Here is a 17433-nt window from a genome sequence, read left to right as displayed (position 1 = left end):
GATACAGGACAGTGAATAGAGGCAGAAACAAGGATGAGGGAGTAGGGAATGACATGCCGTGAAAGAGCCACTGCCCAGACCTGAAACTGGGCCGCCTGCACACCTGGGGGGTGATCCAACCACCAGGCTTATGCCAGCTTTATGACTTTTTATTGGTGCACAAGGAAACCATAGTCAAGACTAACTTAAAGGGGACATATTATTATAATACCCTTTTAAGACAAGTTTATATTTTTCTCAGAGGTCCCCAAAACATGCCTGTGAAGTTTGTTGCTGAAAAAACACTGGTATAGAATTTTTGCATGTCTAAAAACCCCTCTGTTTCAGCCCTGCATAGATCGAGCCGTTTCTGTGTCTGTGGCTTTACATGAGCTATCTGACTCCGCCCCTGACCACACCCCTCTCAGGAAATGGATTTGGCAATCCTGATGTTACAGACACTTTTATCCAAAGTTAAGGACCTGACTGGGAATCGAACCATCAATCTCCTAGATCAAAGGTCAGGAGGGTAACCCACTGAGCCATCCAGCATCTTGGCTGTGATTAATCACGATTAATCACAGCAGTTTTTTATAGTTCAAGTATATTTTTATAAATATAAATTTCTTGTCAAAAACTACATTTTCCTATTTTAAGTGAACTTTGAACACATCATAACATATAGAACACAGTTCTAATTTACTGAGGTTACCTGAACGCATCATATTTTCCGTCTTCAGCTTGTAAAGTTCGCTAATTAACTTCAGATTTGCCGATTCCACCACACATGTCTACACTGGATTAATATTGTTAACAAACATGACTTGCTCAGAATTTTGGAGCACTTGTCAGCATTTATCTGAGCAGCTGAAGAAGAAAACTGTCCTGAAGCAGCTGAAGAGAGTGGTACGACCATGGCTTGATCCCGTGTTGTTGTTAGCGTCTTTGCTAACATTAGCAAAGATGTGCTTTGCCTGAAGGTGGAACTTAAGACTCGTTGTGCTTTGGTGTAAGGACAGTTCATCACTGCAGCATGTACCCATAGCTTTAGTTTTATCTTAACTAACATTCACCAGCTTTTTAAAAAGAAAACTGCCATTAAGCAGACCTGGGTCTGTCTCCTCATTCATCACTGCTGGCTGTGTCTCACCTCTTCACCCCCAGGCACATAAACATCCATGCTGGAGGACTACGGGAGCAAGCTGTGGTCGAACCTGGTCATATTGGTTAAATTGCGTTATTTTTTTAATGCATTAATGTTACCGGCCCTAATTTATATCTAACTGTATAGTATTGGTGAACACTGTATTTGACAGAATAAGCACTTTGAGGCCGTCTACTGCCATTACATCATGTTTCAGACGTCCTAGTGCAGCAGTGCAGTATTCCTCTAAATCAGCATGACTCATCTCTGCTCAACCAAAGAGCCAAATTGTTGAAAAATGCCTTTGCAAGAGCCACAATGTACGTGGTGAAAAGTGGCAAAAACTGATTAAAGTGGCAATAAAAATAAGTTAAATGTGGCAAATAATAGTCAAACAGTGGCAAAAAGGGGGCAAAGTAGGCATAAAATGGCCAAAAAAAATGAGTTACAGGTGGTATAAAATGAGTGTAAAAGTAATTTTAATGGGCAAAATTGTGAGAAAATAGTCAACAAGCAGCAAAGAATGGCAAGAATGCTGAAAACAGTGGCATTTAATGGCAAAATGCGGCTTAAATGGGCAAAAAGTGGCAAAAAAAAATGGCAAAAAAAGAAAAAAATTGCAAATAGCAAAAAACAAGATAAAAGAGGCAAAAAAGCTGGCGGCAAACATGGGATGGACGTAGTAAAAATGGACAAAAAGAGATGGCAAAAGTGGTCTTAAAGCAGTAAAAATGGATTAAAAGTGGACAAAAAAAAATAAAAAATTGGCAAAAAATTGCAAATAAGGGCTATAGAAATATACATACAAAAATAAAGGTTGAAAATTAAAGCCAATCGTATTTATATGGGGATTCAAACTGATTAATGTGACTTGTAATGGATAATTTCTGAGTTCATAGTTTCCCTTTATAGCTAAAGGTTTTCTGGGGAATAATATTTCAAATTAAGAGCCACAAATCATCACAAAAGAGCTGTGCATTGAGTATCACTGCTCTAAATAATAGAGATACACCAATTCTGGAAATTAGAACCAGTAACATTGTTTCATGTCATTTTAGCTTATTGCTTATAAAGATGTCTTTTTCACTTCTTTTGGTGTATCACTTCTAAGATGCAAACACTTTCCCTAATGTTTAACCATGAAAGCAGATCAGGGATTGTCCAACAGGTGACTTCCTGTGTCCAGCAAAAAATCTCTCATTCGATACAGTAGTTAAGTATGTTAGATACCATCTTTAAATTAACTGGGTACAGGAGACAAACATTGGTTATTAAAGTGTGTGCACGCAGCATTATTTGCAGGTGGCTTAGTCTGCAGCTCGGACAGAACAAGGCCTGGCTCTACAGAGTCCACTCAACACAGATATCAACAGGATGCACCAGCGTCTCAGCTGGTTTAAGGCTGACGACAACGCCTCTGCCTCGCTGCTACTTGCAACATGGAAACTTTTGCAACAGTTTTTTTTACCAGTACAGCCATACTAAAACTGAATATATGCACAGAAAACAGCAGGCAACAAATGTTTTCACTACCCAATGTTTAAAACAGTTTGCTTTAATGCACAGCAGTGAATGGAGCTATGAAGACATGAACTTAGTTACAATGAAGACAAAGCAAAAGAATTTACACACAAATCTAAATAAAAAAATCATGCAAAAAACACCTTGGAGCATCATATTTGATGCACAAATGTGTAGAGTTTTTTGTCCTAGCTGTCTGCATTGAGCATATGTTATGGATGACATTATTTTGTTTGTCAGAAATTATTTTAGAGTTTAATGCATATATTTGGGGGCTTTTTATGCTTTTATGTAACACAGTAGCACATGGCTGAAATTCATCCACATAGTGCCTAAAAAGGCTTTAGCAATTCTTAATCATATTGTTTGATAAGCACATCATTAGCAATAAGCAATCAAGGCAGTTTATCAGATCTGGCAGACACACAACCCCAGTAATAAAGTCATTATAGGCACAAACACTTATCTAGCATGTGGATTGCACACACTGACACTGAGAATCTATGCAATGTTTCAACTCAGACTGCACAAGAAATGCACAAGGCTGCATTAAGCTTGTGTTAAGGTTGACATTATTTTGTTGGACAGACATTATTGTAACATTTATAAGACACATTTTTAAGCTTTTATACCTCTATTGATAGAGGGCAGAGAGGCCCGTCAGACTACATGTGCTGCGATGTAACCACAAGGGCATCTGCGCCACTTTAATGGATCATTTAAGAGTTTCTTGATTTGTGTAAATGTTTCAATCTCTCTCCAAATGTGTGACTGTTTGCACAGGCTGTGGTGCTTCATTATGTTTTAATTGCCTGTAAATATAGAGTACATCTTTCTGATGTGAATCCCAGAATGACTAGCCATGCTTTAGGGCAAGGGGGCTGGATCCTACCCCAGCTTCACTGGGCAAGAGGCATAGTACTCACTGGACCAGGCCAAGTCAATCACAGGGCTAACATACAGAGACAAACAGGCATGCACGCTCACACTCACACCTACGGTCAATTTAGAGTCACCAATTAACCTAACGAGCATGTCTTTGGTTATTGTAGGAAGATGGAGTACCTGAAGAGACTTCAGAAACCAAGCACCCCGTTAACCAATGCATCTCTACATCCCTGTGATTTTAAACCAACGTGGCGGCTCATGTTCAACAATCCATAAAGTTTTTACATTGCTTGTTTCATTGTAACAACACTGGGATAACCAGTCCAATGCAATATGAAAGCCTGACCCCTGATGGATTAATCTACAATATTTTACAGGGTAGCCTCTTCAACCAAATGCTCTGAGCTAACCTCAAACATGTGCATGGCTGCTCTGGGATGTTTTGAAGATAAGCATTCAGCTAGTTCAAACTGTGACAACCAGCCCAGGTCTTAGAGCCATGTTTGCATTCTTGTGGATGTATTAGTTGGATATGCTAAAACATACCTGCTGTCAAATGCATCTGTCACCTGGCCAATATTAGCAGATATTAGGCTAATGATAGAGCTGGGAGCAGCAGATCAGAACCCTTAGCTTTGAGCACCAGCCATACGTTGTCACATGCTTGACAGTAGCAGTGTAAAGAGCTATAACAAACACTGTGAGTATTAAAAAGTTTGCGAGCACAGTGTTAAAGATGGGGGGTACAGCCTGTCCACGAAAAGGCGCTGAAATGAAATGACAGCAACGAGCTGAATGGCGATACATGTGTCCTCCATTTGAATACATTTACAGCAAGCTAGTGTGGTAGTAAAGACGAGACCAGTGCGAAATTAAATATTAGCACCGCTACTTAACTGTGTTGTTTTGGGGGGTGGGGGTGAGACAGAGGGGGAGGAGGAAAGGGAGGAGGGGGGGGGGGACCGTTGGTGAGTGAGTGAGTGCGTTACATGAAAACAAAAACACAGAGACACGGGTTATCGCTTCAGGGAGCTTCAAATCTAACGCCCCGTTCAACACACAACGGAGGCGTGCGTAGAGAAAAAGCATCCTGCAGTCAGTTTTATGTCAGTACAAACAATAACGTTCACGGTTATCTTACCCGTCTTTGCGCTTAGCTTTATAAACGTGCCCGTAGGTGCCTCGACCCACTTTGCAACCTTCATATTCGAACAGATCTTCTACTCTCTCTCTCTCCGCCGCCAGCTTTGTTTTGAAGTCGTAATCCATTTTAACCCATAAATACGTCTTAATTTACAATAAAATAAAATATTAATTATTACATGCATTAATTAAATAATCTGGTCGTTTTATTCCCCCACCATTTCCTTGTTTGGGATTTTGGTCTGCTCCGCTTAATGTTCACTGGCTCGTTGACGTTTCTAATTGGCGCGTAGGGGCGGCTGGGTAATGTAGTTCTTTTGTTCTGGCGCCGCGGTTCGCCAGCTCGCGAGCATAGATCCATGGAACTACAACCCGCGTTTCTCTCTGCGGTTTGGTGCACTTTGCGTACCCATGAACGCTCTTCAAAAATGCAGCCGTCGGTTGTTTGTATTTTATGCCATACAAGCAAAATAAATAATCCAAAATACTAATTTTAGTGCCTTTAGAGAAAGATTGTATTTATTTTTAGTCTTTGTTCGTTTGTTCGTTTCAAAGCACATAGAATAAATACTTTATGAGTAATACAAACATTCATAATATTTAACACACAAAAAGCATTCAATAATGTTGTAATGTTTCTAAGAAAGGGCATTTAGAAAATATTTCTGTCTTTCATTTCAGGATTAACTGTGATAGTAATAATATTAATATTGATAATTATAATAATAGTAATGACAGTAATAATAATGATAATAATAACAACAATAATAATGATAAGAAGAAGAATAATGATTATAATAGTTGTATTATTTTTGTTTTTATATTATTATTATCATTATTATCATCATTATTACTATTGTTATCATTGTTTTTATTATTATTATCATTATTATCATTATTATTATTATCATATTAACAACATTTCAAGAGTGCAAGGTTAAAATAAGAAAGTGCTTGAAAAAAATAAGATTAAAAAGTTGAGACAATAAAAAGAAAGAAATAGGCACATGAGAGGGAAAACGATATAATAATAATAACAATAATAATAATAATATATTTTATTATCATTATTGTTATCAGAAAAAGAAGAAGAGGAAAAAGTAAAAGAAGAAAAATTCAATATTTTCACTAAAAACAGCACGTTTAGTTATGTGGTAATAGATGCTATGTAGAAATAATACCTATGCAATAAAAATTATCAGAAATGTTTCATAACAATGTCTTGTATTTGACTTATTTATTTATTAATTTATTCATTTGTTCATTCATTCATTTATTTATATCAAATTAAGGTGTCTTCAAAAACCTGAATTGATATATATTACTTTAAAATGATCGTAAAGAAGACTTTTGTATCTGTAGCCTGTTGTGGCATCTAACACCAGGAAGATACACTTTGTGGCTCATACTTGTTGTTGTTGTTTTATAGAGTAAAAGCACAAGATAAATACATCTTATAATGCAACTGTAATGTTAGAATAAAAAAAGTATTCAGGACCAAAACATACGTCCTCAAAAGGCGAGTTTCTCTTGAATATAATAGAAATTGGGCTGTAAGATATTTGCACTAATATGAATTTATTAATGTACATGCACATCTGCACAGTTTCACCATTGCACCTTTTAAAAATGTATATAAAAAGGTCCTTTTTTACATACTTTTTTGATTCATAGTTTGTTTAAAATTTTCAGTTTGCTTTTATATTCCAATATTATTCTATGTTAGTAACCCATAAGCAGATGTACCGTTATATAGCCTCTCACTATCGTTATTTTTGTTTTTGTTAATTTTATTTTGCATTTAAACCAAGTTGAATTTCTTGTCAAAACCTGCTTTGTAATAGAATCCGAATCTAATTTTGTTTATAATATTGGGCTCTTAGATTTTTCTTTTTTTATTTGAAATAATCCAACTACTTAAAAACGACGGCAACTGCGCATTCAACTTTATGGTCTCCAGTCGTTTTTACAGAGCTACAACAAGCTTTTACAAGAGCTGTAGGACACTGAAACGTCACGTGCTGAAGCCTCTGTTTTTACAATGAATGACAGATTCCTGAACCAATAAAATTCCACAAGCCACAGCCCTTCGATCTGACTGGCTGATCTTGTCAGTGACGTAGTTGCTGCTGACTATAAATTCATCGCGCCATCTCCATTCAGTGCTCTACACAGTATGGCCGGCGATATTAGCTAGCACTCGCTAACTGTATTCTCTGCTAAAGGGAAGACGGCAACTAAAGAAAATCAACACCAGGATTGCTTAAAGGACTGTACCTCAATAAATTAAAACCGATCGAGGAAGGATTAATTAAGCTGTAAACGTTACAACCGACGTTTAATACTTTCTGTTGGGTGTCTGTTGTCTCATGATGGAAGATAACGGTGCACATTTCTTCGAGGGGACCGAGAAGCTGTTGGAGGTGTGGTTCTCCCGGCAGGATGACACCAAAGGAACCGGGGACCTCCGTACCATCCCAAGGTTTGTGTCATTTCAGGGGGGCTGAAACGGCGTCCACATGTTTGGCTCAGTTTCACCAGTACTTGTATGGCATTGTAACCAGGTCGAACTGTTAAAAATATTTAGTTTGAATAGAAATATTCCTCTCTTTAACCACGAGTTTATAGTACGAGAGCAAGGAAGGGGGCAATTTTAGCACCAAAGTGCCCATCTAGTAAGCTAGCGAGTAGTGAAGGGCATTTAAGCTCATGTAGTGATCCGGTACGTTTTTCTCAGCCCAGCAAAAAGGGTCGGATCCCAAATGGCTGTTGATTTAGGAGCATTTTGGCCAGCCAAATTGTAGTAACATTTGCTTGACTGTGTATATGTGTTGTATCTAAATTTTATTTTGGTGTTTACATGCATGAAAATCTAATATATTGACTGTAACGGCCCATTTCTGGACACCTTATGACACCATGAATAAAAAAACATGAATGTAAAACCATCAAAAATAGCTCTGTGAGTCATGAGTGGAAATATAAATCATGTTATTATTCTGTTTATCTGATGGGATTCGCCCCTTTAGTACACATTAAAGAACCGACTCTAAGAGCCGAATCGTTTACGAACTGTTCATCACTTCCAGCTCACACGGTCACTCGAAAATGGCCACCTCCCCCTTTCAGAGTGGCACTTTCAGGCTGAGTCATTCATTCTTTCCCGATGAAATTTATGACTATCGGCGTTTCCATTTACTGATTTTATTATCGACCTGTTTAGCTGTGTGGTACATCGATTAAATATTGCAATAAAGCCGCTTTGACAGTAAGTTAGCGAGCTGGTTCTTGCTAGCTAACTGTAGCTATCTCTAGGGGGAAAATATTTAAATATCATCAGTCTATGTCTGTTTCTGAGCCACAGGACGATTTAATATGTCTGCTACTTCATCTGAAAGAGTGTTGGCTTATTAGGGCCATGTTTCAGTTTATATTATGCCAAAATTAGGCGGGCTTGGTGTCTTTTTTCCTCCTATCGCCGCGCATGCTTTTATCGTCTCCGCATTTCTGCTTCATTACTTTAAATCAAAGTGGAAGGAAAATAGATAAGGCATTTGTTTATGGTTGTAAACTGCGTTAAAATCCACGTCTGTGTTTTTATGTTGGTGTAAATTGGATTCTGTTTTTTTCTTTCTGCGTCATTCAACAACGAGGGCCCTCAGTGGAGGTGTAAAGCATGTGGTGGCTGTTCATCACCGCGTGTTGCCTCACTTACAGCCACACTAGTCACTCACACGGACACTCAGTCGAGTCAGAAATCACTCAAACATTGGATTTATTTGCCAGGATTAGAAGAAGATATTATTGTTTATGAGGCGGAGAAGATGGTAATGCTCCCAATAAAAATGCACAAAAGAAAGAGGCACCCTGCGTTGTTTTTACAGTGATAAATGCTGAGAAGTTCCTCATGTGCCACAATTGCTCCACCACATTGCACGGCAGTTTTACGATCTTATATGGGCCCTACTTTAATTTAACGTGATTCTTGTTCTTGTCACGTTTCCGCCCTTGAAGGCAGCACCCCTCCCAGACCCTCTGATTGGCTAGGAGAGGTCTCCCTGCTTAGAAGCACTTTGCAAAGGAAGTCTGTCCCATCTGGGTGATAGGACATAGAGAAAAGTGGACATGAACAGTCCAGACCTGTTGATCTTTTCCACGGTTTTGCACCAGAAAATCTATTTCATGCAGTGTTCTGCTTGGCACAAGCTGCACACATTGCTTGAGGCAAAGTCTGTGATCAAAGGAGCGGCTTGAATGGTTCAATCAGCAGCTCCTAAAATTACTGCTGCACAGTTTGGTAATGTGCAGTTGCAAGTATACTGGACAATATTGCGATTGCAATTAGGATATAATGCATCAGTGTTCCCATGAGGCTACTTACTGGGTTATATTGAAGTGTGCATTTCTCAACTCAAAATGCAGTGGCACTATTGTAAACTTAAAGACCTTTCTACATACATTTCTGAATACCTTTGAGTACTACTCTACAAAATCAGCTGCATCCTTTTATGCAGTTATGTAATTGCAGAGCCTGACTGTGATTGCCAAAGATCTCCTGATTTTAAGCTTAATAGTGTCAGTCAAGCACATGTCCTTAAGTAGTAACACAGAAGTTCACATAAAATGTAAGTTTCATGGGCTCTTAAATTGGTATTTTTGATGCACCTGTTAACTGCTGTACAGCTGCTGTTTTTTTTTGTTTGTTTTGTTTGTTTTTTACAATAAGTATACTTCAGAAAGATTCTCCTGATATGGCAAGAAAGAAGAAATAAAGGAGATGGATATGTGGTTGAAATGTTGCAGCATGAAAGCAGTTCTGTAAAAACTTAACATTTTGTATTTTTTAATGCCACCTATGTTTGAGTTGAGCAAAAGTCACTAAAACCCTATCATTATTCTCTGTATTTTTGTTAATAACCAGGTAAGTAGACTCATGATACTATTTATGTATTATAGTGTAATCGCAATATTGTCTAGTATAATCACAATCTCGCATAATTACCAAATCATGCAGAGCAACTAGCTTGTTTTCCTTCTGGATTAAAAATGTTGATTTAAGGATTTTGTGAAATGTCAGTGGAGGGTCACTGTTGACTTTTATCTGTATATTTTAGACAATCATCTCCTCTTTTAGCGTGGCAGCTTAGTTTTAAATATCAAACCTTTTGTTAAGATTCAGTCTTTCTAACACCATCATTATTGAGAATAATTTAGGTTGCAGGTTTTAAGGACTGAACTTTGCCAACCTTAGAGCAGGGCCAAAGTGGAGAGCCATTGCCCTCTGAGCCCTGGAGGTTCTGACAGTGGGCCGAAGAGTTTCCAAAAAATGCAAACCAGAATTTTAGTGTTTGAAAGTCGAAATCATGTTTTAACAATCATAATTTACTTGATTTATAAATATTTTAAAAAATTCCACCAACCCAGCCAGAAGGTTGTGTCCCCTTTTTAATCATTTATTTTGTTTGGCGTAGAGAAGCGGTGTCATGGTCCAACTGGTGTTGAATTAACTGATGACACTCTTTTATCCATCCCAATACTGTTTCCTTACTGGTTTTATTATCAGTGCCTTTGGAGTTATTACTGCCGACAGGAAAGAGTTTAAAGACGTGAATATTAGAGATAAAAATTAGGGCTGAAAAATTTTTGAAAATCGAATTGCAATTCTTTTTTTGCCCAATACTACAATTGTGATTTGATATGCGATTATTCCTTAACATTAATTCCCAAACAAGGGCTGAACAATTCTTTAAAAGTGTTATTCTGAGGATTTTGACTCGTATTGAAAATTAGATATGAATTATTGCGTTGATGGATTTTTGTCATTCTTATATTTAATAAGAAAAATGTACAAAAATGAAGAAAGAAGGATTTTTTGTAGACTTTTCTAATTAAAAAAACGGCACTGAATTATTGCATGATATGTCCTGCATAACATCTCTGCTGCAAAGAAAGAGTATAAAACTGGTATTTTGACCAAATATCAGGTCAAAGAAAAATTGCACCCCTTGCAATTTGAATATTGCAGCAGGCTATATTGCGATTTAATCTTATTTTCGATTGATTTTCCAGCCGTAATGAAAATAAAGGTGACTCTGCAGATGCCTGATGACTTGGTGAGCCTGAAAATGCTCTCCTAGTTGCATTAATGTCTCTGAAAAGTAAGCATTCACGTTGAAATTCTCAGCTTGGAGTTAAAGTCTTGGTCTCATAGGAGGGGTTTTGTGGTCCCCTAAGGATCTAGGCTCAAACCAGATCTGCAGCATACTTCAGTTAGGTATAGGCTGTAGTGAAGTGTAGTGGAGGGTGTCTACACAAGTCTGATTTATAATGACAACAGCTGTTAAGACCTCACCACCACTCCCAGCAGCACATCCTTCTTTTCCTGAGAAACTCTCAGAAATGTTCTGCCCAGCCTTCATCGTCTACTTCCCCCCCCTATTTGAAATGCCTGACATAACCTCCTCTTATAGTGAGTACATGATGCGCCTGTGGCTAAATCTGCCTCACCCTATGGGTGACTTTCAGGTCATTAACCAGATCACAGGCGGTTTAAGAAAAGTGTGTGGCGGCCGGTCGAGTGAATGAGGACTGGCATTAATTTACAGCCAGAGGGCAGATTAACAGCTCAGAGGGACTCTGTCAGTGGATCAGACTCTCCTGGACGTCAGCCAATGTCCAAATAAGTCCACAAGGGCATCTGATTCACAAATGTAGAGCTCGCTCACATTACGTCCACCGTACTTCCTCAGGGAGCAACAGCAGCTTGCCAGCTCATCTAGAAGGCTAGAAAGTGTTATCACATCTATTCACCTCGACTGTCCTGACAGCTCTGAAGCCAAAGAGGCCCCACATCTTTCAAATATAGCTCTCAATTCTGCTGCTGTTATCATTTACAGTGGCTGCCCAGCCCATTTCCTCTGTGCATCATGGTTGGACATGTCCCGGTCTCTTCACAGGAATGGTTAAAATAAACGTGGTCACTTTCTGCAGGGTGATCTGGTCCTTTCCTGGAGACCTCCACTAAGCAGCCAAAAATAGCCTCTGGTGCACATTTCACACTGAAACGGGAGCTCGTTGGAGTGACGCTGGAAAGAGGGCATGTTGCAATAGCCCTGATGTCATCAGCATGGAGGGAAGGGGGAATAAAACGTTAAAGGAACATGAACTCTCACAGTTGTGGGACAGGCCTAGGTAGTAGGTGGAGGTTTTGAGGTGCGTGTCAGTGTATTTCCCCTCATTAGACGTAGGGTTAAACAATACAGTTCATACTGATAAAGTTCATGGGGATATTGATTCTGAAAAAAAAATACAGGCCTAGAGCTCAGTAAAATGAGTACTGTTAAAATTAGAAGTCCTAGGCTACCGATATTGGGTGTTTGTAGTGTTTTAAATATCACAATCTGCAGGCAAACTCCTGCATGCCGTCTAAATTGGGATTCCCTTGCTCCTTGCTACTTCCATCCACATTTAAAAATGTTTCCAACATATGTCTGCAATTCAACCAATCCTCTCTCCCTTCTGGTTAACAATCTGACTGAAAAATGTTAAGTTTTTGATCTTTTCTCTATCGTTTTGATAGACATGGTATTTAGGGTGCAGTCACACCAGAGCCAGTCGCCCCATACTGTGCCAAAGCATGCTTATCCCCACTCCCTAGTCCCCTGCTGGCCTACACTCACCCTGCTCCAAGCTCAGCCTGGCCTGAGCACAGATATGTCACCAGGTTGTAATTTGACAGTCACAGTTTACAGGAAGCGTGGTCTCACAGAGTCGACAAAACCAACAAAAAATACAAAGACGAAATTATATTTACTGCTAATTTTGTGGCGTATTTTGAGTCTCTGTGGTCAGATAAGGTTCCCTAACACTTCTTTAAAAGGGTCTTAATTATTTATCTGTCATACAGTGCTGAAGCAGACCTCCTCCTCCACCAGTGTTTTCCAGCGACTGAAAACATTATTCAAAGGGGACATATTGTGCAAAAATCCCTTTTTCAGGCTTTTCTAATAAAAATATGTGCCCCTGGCCTGTCTACAATCCCCTCAAGTACCAGAAAAATCCATCCCCACCACCCCCTCTCTTTCCCCACCTTTTAGAAGATGTGTGCTAAAACAAGCTGTTCTCAGATTCTCCCCTCATGATGTCATATGGGGAGTAAACCCCGCCCCCAGGTTTGGTTGGTCCTTCCTGCTTGGAGTTTCGCCCTCCTGTCCTGATCTCCTCTCAGCTGGCAGCTGAGAGGAGGATCAGGAGAGCCACAGCCATGTCACGAGAGGGGCGTGGTCAGGGGCGGAGTCAGACAGCTCAGTAACATTTAAAGCCACAGAAACAGCTTGTTCTGAGCAGGGCTGAGCAGAGGGGTTTTGTTAGACATGCAAAAACCCAATAGTGGAGTGTTTTTTTTCAGCAACAAACTTCACAGGTGTGTTTTGGGGACCTCTGATAAACTTGTCTTAAAAGGGTCAAATATGTTCCTGTTAAATTGTTTTTCAACCACCAAAGAAGACTAGCTGAAATAGATCTTTGACTATAACCAGCAAAAAGAAAGTTTACCTTTCATCTAGGTGGCTGAGACTTTAATTAAACTTAAAAATCATATTTCTCCACTGTGCACTTGTTCTGTCCAAACTAAGCTCATAGCCCATTAATGAAAGTGTTTTACAGTTATATAAATCAATAATTTGGCAGTCAGTGAATTTTCATTATAATTTAATTACTTATTGACTAAAACTAAGAAGGTAAAAAATACTAAAGTGTGACCAAAAATAATGAACATTTGAATCTAAAATTCAAGACCAAGGGCCAATCCCATTTTTACCCCTTAGCCCTTCCTATTTCCTCTTGAAACAGAGTGGTCAGGGGCTGGGGTGAAAACCTTCCCATAAGAAATGAGACAACACTTGACACTGTTCATCATCACACAGATAAATGGTGCTTCATCGGAGGTGACAGATAAGTTTCGACTATCTCATTCATACTGTGGATCTCTGTGTTGATCTGCTCCATTTATTTATAGTTAATAGCCCTGGTTTACACGTGTACGTACTGAAAATCCCCAAAACTGCTATCCCTAGTAGTTTAAGATTGAATATATGAGAAAACACAACGGTTATATTTTCTATAAAAAATTATAAGTGCCAAAAATGTTTACATTTATGCGCCTCCTTCGTTTTCCGTTCTGCCAATATGCAAGTAAAAGCAGTGCATGCTGGGAAATTCATCATACCCCTTGGATTCAAGTGTGGTCCTGAAAAATCTCTGTTTCAAGGGCTATGTAGTTTTGGCCGTAGCCCTAGCCCTTGTTTCAAAAGAGAACTGGGACACCCCTTCACCTGACGTGAATAAGGGCGAAAGGGTAGAAATGGGATTGACCCCTAAATTTAAGATAGCTGTCAAAATTAACTCTTTCCACCTGTGCCAAGGCCACGGAAGTGTTCTACAGTTAAGCTATCAGATGTTTCAAACAAAGTGAACTTTGAGGGTCAAAGGTGTTTGGGCACAGGCTAGAGTGAGTTCATCCTACAGATACAGTGACAATCTAAATGTATGGAAATGGAGCTGTTGTTTTCATGCAATTTAGACCTGTGGTTCTCAACCGGTCCAGCCTCAGGACCCACCAGTATCTTTGATGACAAATCATGACCCAAATTTCCAAAAATTTTCAGCAATGTACATTTAGTAAATAAAAATGTTACACTTAAGATCTTGGATGGAACAGAATTTATGACCGGAACAAGAGGCAGGGCAAACTGACACCTTTACACCCCTCTTTCCCAATGATAACTGTAAATTTTGGCCAGTTTTCCAGACACTTCAGGAATGACTTTATGAACATGGTAAAGGCGGCTCTTTTATTGCAAGAGAAGAAGATAAATGAGAGAAAATATTGATAAAACATTTAAATTAACCTATTATCACAGTAAAACTGTAAAATAAACATTATGGTTGCATGTTCTTGATAGATTTTTGCAGGACAAACATTCACAACCCACTGAAAACCACTCCGCAGCCCACTTTTGGGTCCCTACCCACCAGTTGAGAACCACAGACTAAGACGATGTGTAGGAGTTTGTCTGCAACTTTTCATGACTAGAAATGAAAAAAATCTTGAGTATAAGGGTGGTTTCCCATAGAGACTAAGGCCCGAATATGGGTAAGTTTGACTCCAAAGTCCAGTTCTGTTTGGTCAGTGTGAACTGTGTCTGAGTCCACTTAAAAAGGAAGTCTCGGGCACGCTTTGTGGACTTGGCACGGTGTGCAAAACATGTGAACACAATCAAAGGCAGGGGAAGTTTTAGAGCACTATTCATACATTAAGCATAAAGGGTGCTTTACAGAGTGAAAAAACAAAGTAGGGATGAGCATTATCAGAATGATACCGTTATCAGCAGATACTGGCTCTTAAGTTATTTATTGGTGTCTGCAGATGTGAAAATTTCTAATATTTACAACCAATTTATTAGCCATATGTACAGATAAGTTTATTGAGTTTAAGGCAGGACCAATGGACCTACAGCAACTTAATTTTTTTTTGTCCATCCTGATTTCCTTAAGGCAGCATTACTCAACCCTGCTCAACCAAAGAGCCAAACTGCTGAAAAATACCTTTGAAAGAGCCACAATCTAAGTGGAGAAAAGTGGTAACAACGGGTTAAAGGGGCAAAAAAAAATCTGTTAGAGGGGACAAAACGGTAAAAAAAAGCATCAAAAAAGGGTGAAACAGGGCAAAGTAGGCATAAAAATGCCAAAAACTCAGGAAAGTAGCAAAAATGTGGAGATAAAGTGGCAAAAAACGGCAGATAGTAGCAAAATTTGGGCGAGACGTGGCAAAAACATGACATATAAAAAGTGACTAAAATGGGCAAAAGGCAGCAAAAGGTAGGAGAATGGGCAAAAGAAGCAAAGAGTGGCAAAAATGGGAAAAAAAACAGGATAAAAGAGTGAAAGACTGGGGGAAAAGGGCAAAAAAAAGCAAAAGTTGGCTCAAAGCAGTAAAACAAATACTGCAAACATGGGCAATGAAAATAAACATAATTAAAGCCAAGTGTGTAAGAGTAGGAAGCAAACTGATAAATTTGACCTGCAATGGATAATTTCTGAGGTCAAAGTTTTCCTTTTTTAAAAGTTTTCTGGGGGAATAATTTTTCAAATTAAGACATAAAAGAGCCATACGTTGAGTATCACTGCCTTAAAGTCTAAACTACATTTATGGGTATCAGCAGAAATTAATTTATAAATATTAGCATATCAGAAATGAGCAAAATTCCAGTGTCTTGTATCAGTGAAACAAGGCATCTTTAACATCATGACCACTCAGGTTTGAGTATTAGAATATAAAACAATGAAATATAAGATCATAAAGAAATGTGACAGTCAGCAAAAATACATCAAACTCAAACTGTGTTAAAATGTAATGAAAATAGGGCAATTGATGTATTATAAAGAGGCTCATTGTAAGAAGGAAAAGTAAAGAGGCTGTTGTGTTTGTTGCTGTCACAAACAGAAGCAGGAGGATAGATTTTTTATTGATCCGACCCTGGGAATTAATTGTTACAGCAGCAGTTTATCAATCAATACATGGCGATCATGACTACACAGCAAATTTATACGATCACTAGAGGAACAAACATGCATTAAAATGCAGCAAGCAGAACAAATGATCTGATCATTTTCAGATAATGCACAGAAATGGCTGATTCATACGCTAAACACAGAATTTAATAAGCAGTGAAGTAGATGTGAGAGTGGATGTGCAGATAAACCGTGTATATACTGAAAGTGCAGCAGCAAATCTCTTTACAATCAAGCTTGATTAGGTAGAAATAAATTATAAAACACACCATGTAAACATAATTTTTTGTCACTGAACATGCAGCACTACAGACTTTCTCCTCGTTTCTCACCTGTGGTTAAGATGCAGGCTGAGCTCCAGCAGAAGCTGCTGCATCAGGTAATTTTAGCCTTTTAGCCATGAGGCACATTAGGATGATCAAAATCACCTACACACTCAGCAGCAGCTCGTCAATATTAACGACTGTTGTACTTTGACTCGGGTTACATGTCACCTCGTAAGTGAGGAGAGCCGTTCTCTGCTGTTTAGAGTTACAATGGAAAAATAGCCATAAAAAACACCGTCGGTAAATGTGACCCCATCGTATTTGGGACTTTTTGTTTTTAGCACATACTTAGTCACACTCAACCCCAAATGACCGCACATGATGACGACAATGATTTGAGACATTTTAAGCACATGACCAAAGGCCAGAGAGGGAGCTGACTCTCATCCTTCTAGAGACATTTCCATGGATTTTCCAGTTTTCTCAGAAGGCCTGTTATTTTGATTATGGATGCACCTCATTAGCCGTTTAATGGCTAAAATCTGATCACCTAACAGTCAGTTAAACTAACTATTAATGTTTTCTGTCAGGTCAGGCCCACAGTCCCGGTCCCTAGACCTCCCTAGAGGTCACTTTAGCTGAGCTTAAAGGTCACTGCCATGCTGTGGTAATGCTCTCTAATCCAATGCAAACAACAGTGGCCTGATAACACTGATAGCATCTTGTAGGAGCAGCATGGGTTAGCACTATTTTGATCTATGAGGTGGAACTGTCATCACTGGTTTGAATACATGGGCTGTGTTGTGGTTTACACGCAAGCTAAAACCGCTGTCTCCATCAATGTAGCAGTGATATGTGACAGCTCAATCCAGTCATCCTCCTGTGTTGCTCTATTGCAAGCAGCTGGGTACCGACTGATCA

The 17433-nt window shown here is 38.9% G+C and overlaps 2 protein-coding genes across 3 annotated transcripts in view; one reads left to right on the top strand and one right to left on the bottom strand.

The window, feature by feature from the left end:
* Positions 1-4894, bottom strand: part of cdk19 (cyclin-dependent kinase 19) — a 121373-nt gene extending 116479 nt beyond the window's left edge. For both annotated transcript variants that reach the window (XM_041804697.1, XM_041804698.1), the window contains exon 1: positions 4674-4894. In XM_041804697.1, coding sequence (XP_041660631.1) covers positions 4674-4801 — 128 coding nt within the window. In that variant the 5' untranslated portion in view covers positions 4802-4894. The remainder of the gene's footprint in view (positions 1-4673) is intronic.
* A 1963-nt stretch (positions 4895-6857) lies between these two features.
* amd1 (adenosylmethionine decarboxylase 1) overlaps positions 6858-17433 on the top strand; it is a 32526-nt gene continuing 21950 nt past the window's right edge. The window contains exon 1 of the mRNA XM_041805068.1: positions 6858-7157. Coding sequence (XP_041661002.1) covers positions 7045-7157 — 113 coding nt within the window. The 5' untranslated portion in view covers positions 6858-7044. The remainder of the gene's footprint in view (positions 7158-17433) is intronic.

This window comes from Cheilinus undulatus, linkage group 14 (genome assembly GCF_018320785.1).
Source record: "Cheilinus undulatus linkage group 14, ASM1832078v1, whole genome shotgun sequence".
NCBI classification, from domain to species: domain Eukaryota; kingdom Metazoa; phylum Chordata; class Actinopteri; order Labriformes; family Labridae; genus Cheilinus; species Cheilinus undulatus.
Note: the sequence above shows the minus strand (reverse complement) of the source record. Positions and strands in the feature narration are given on the sequence as shown.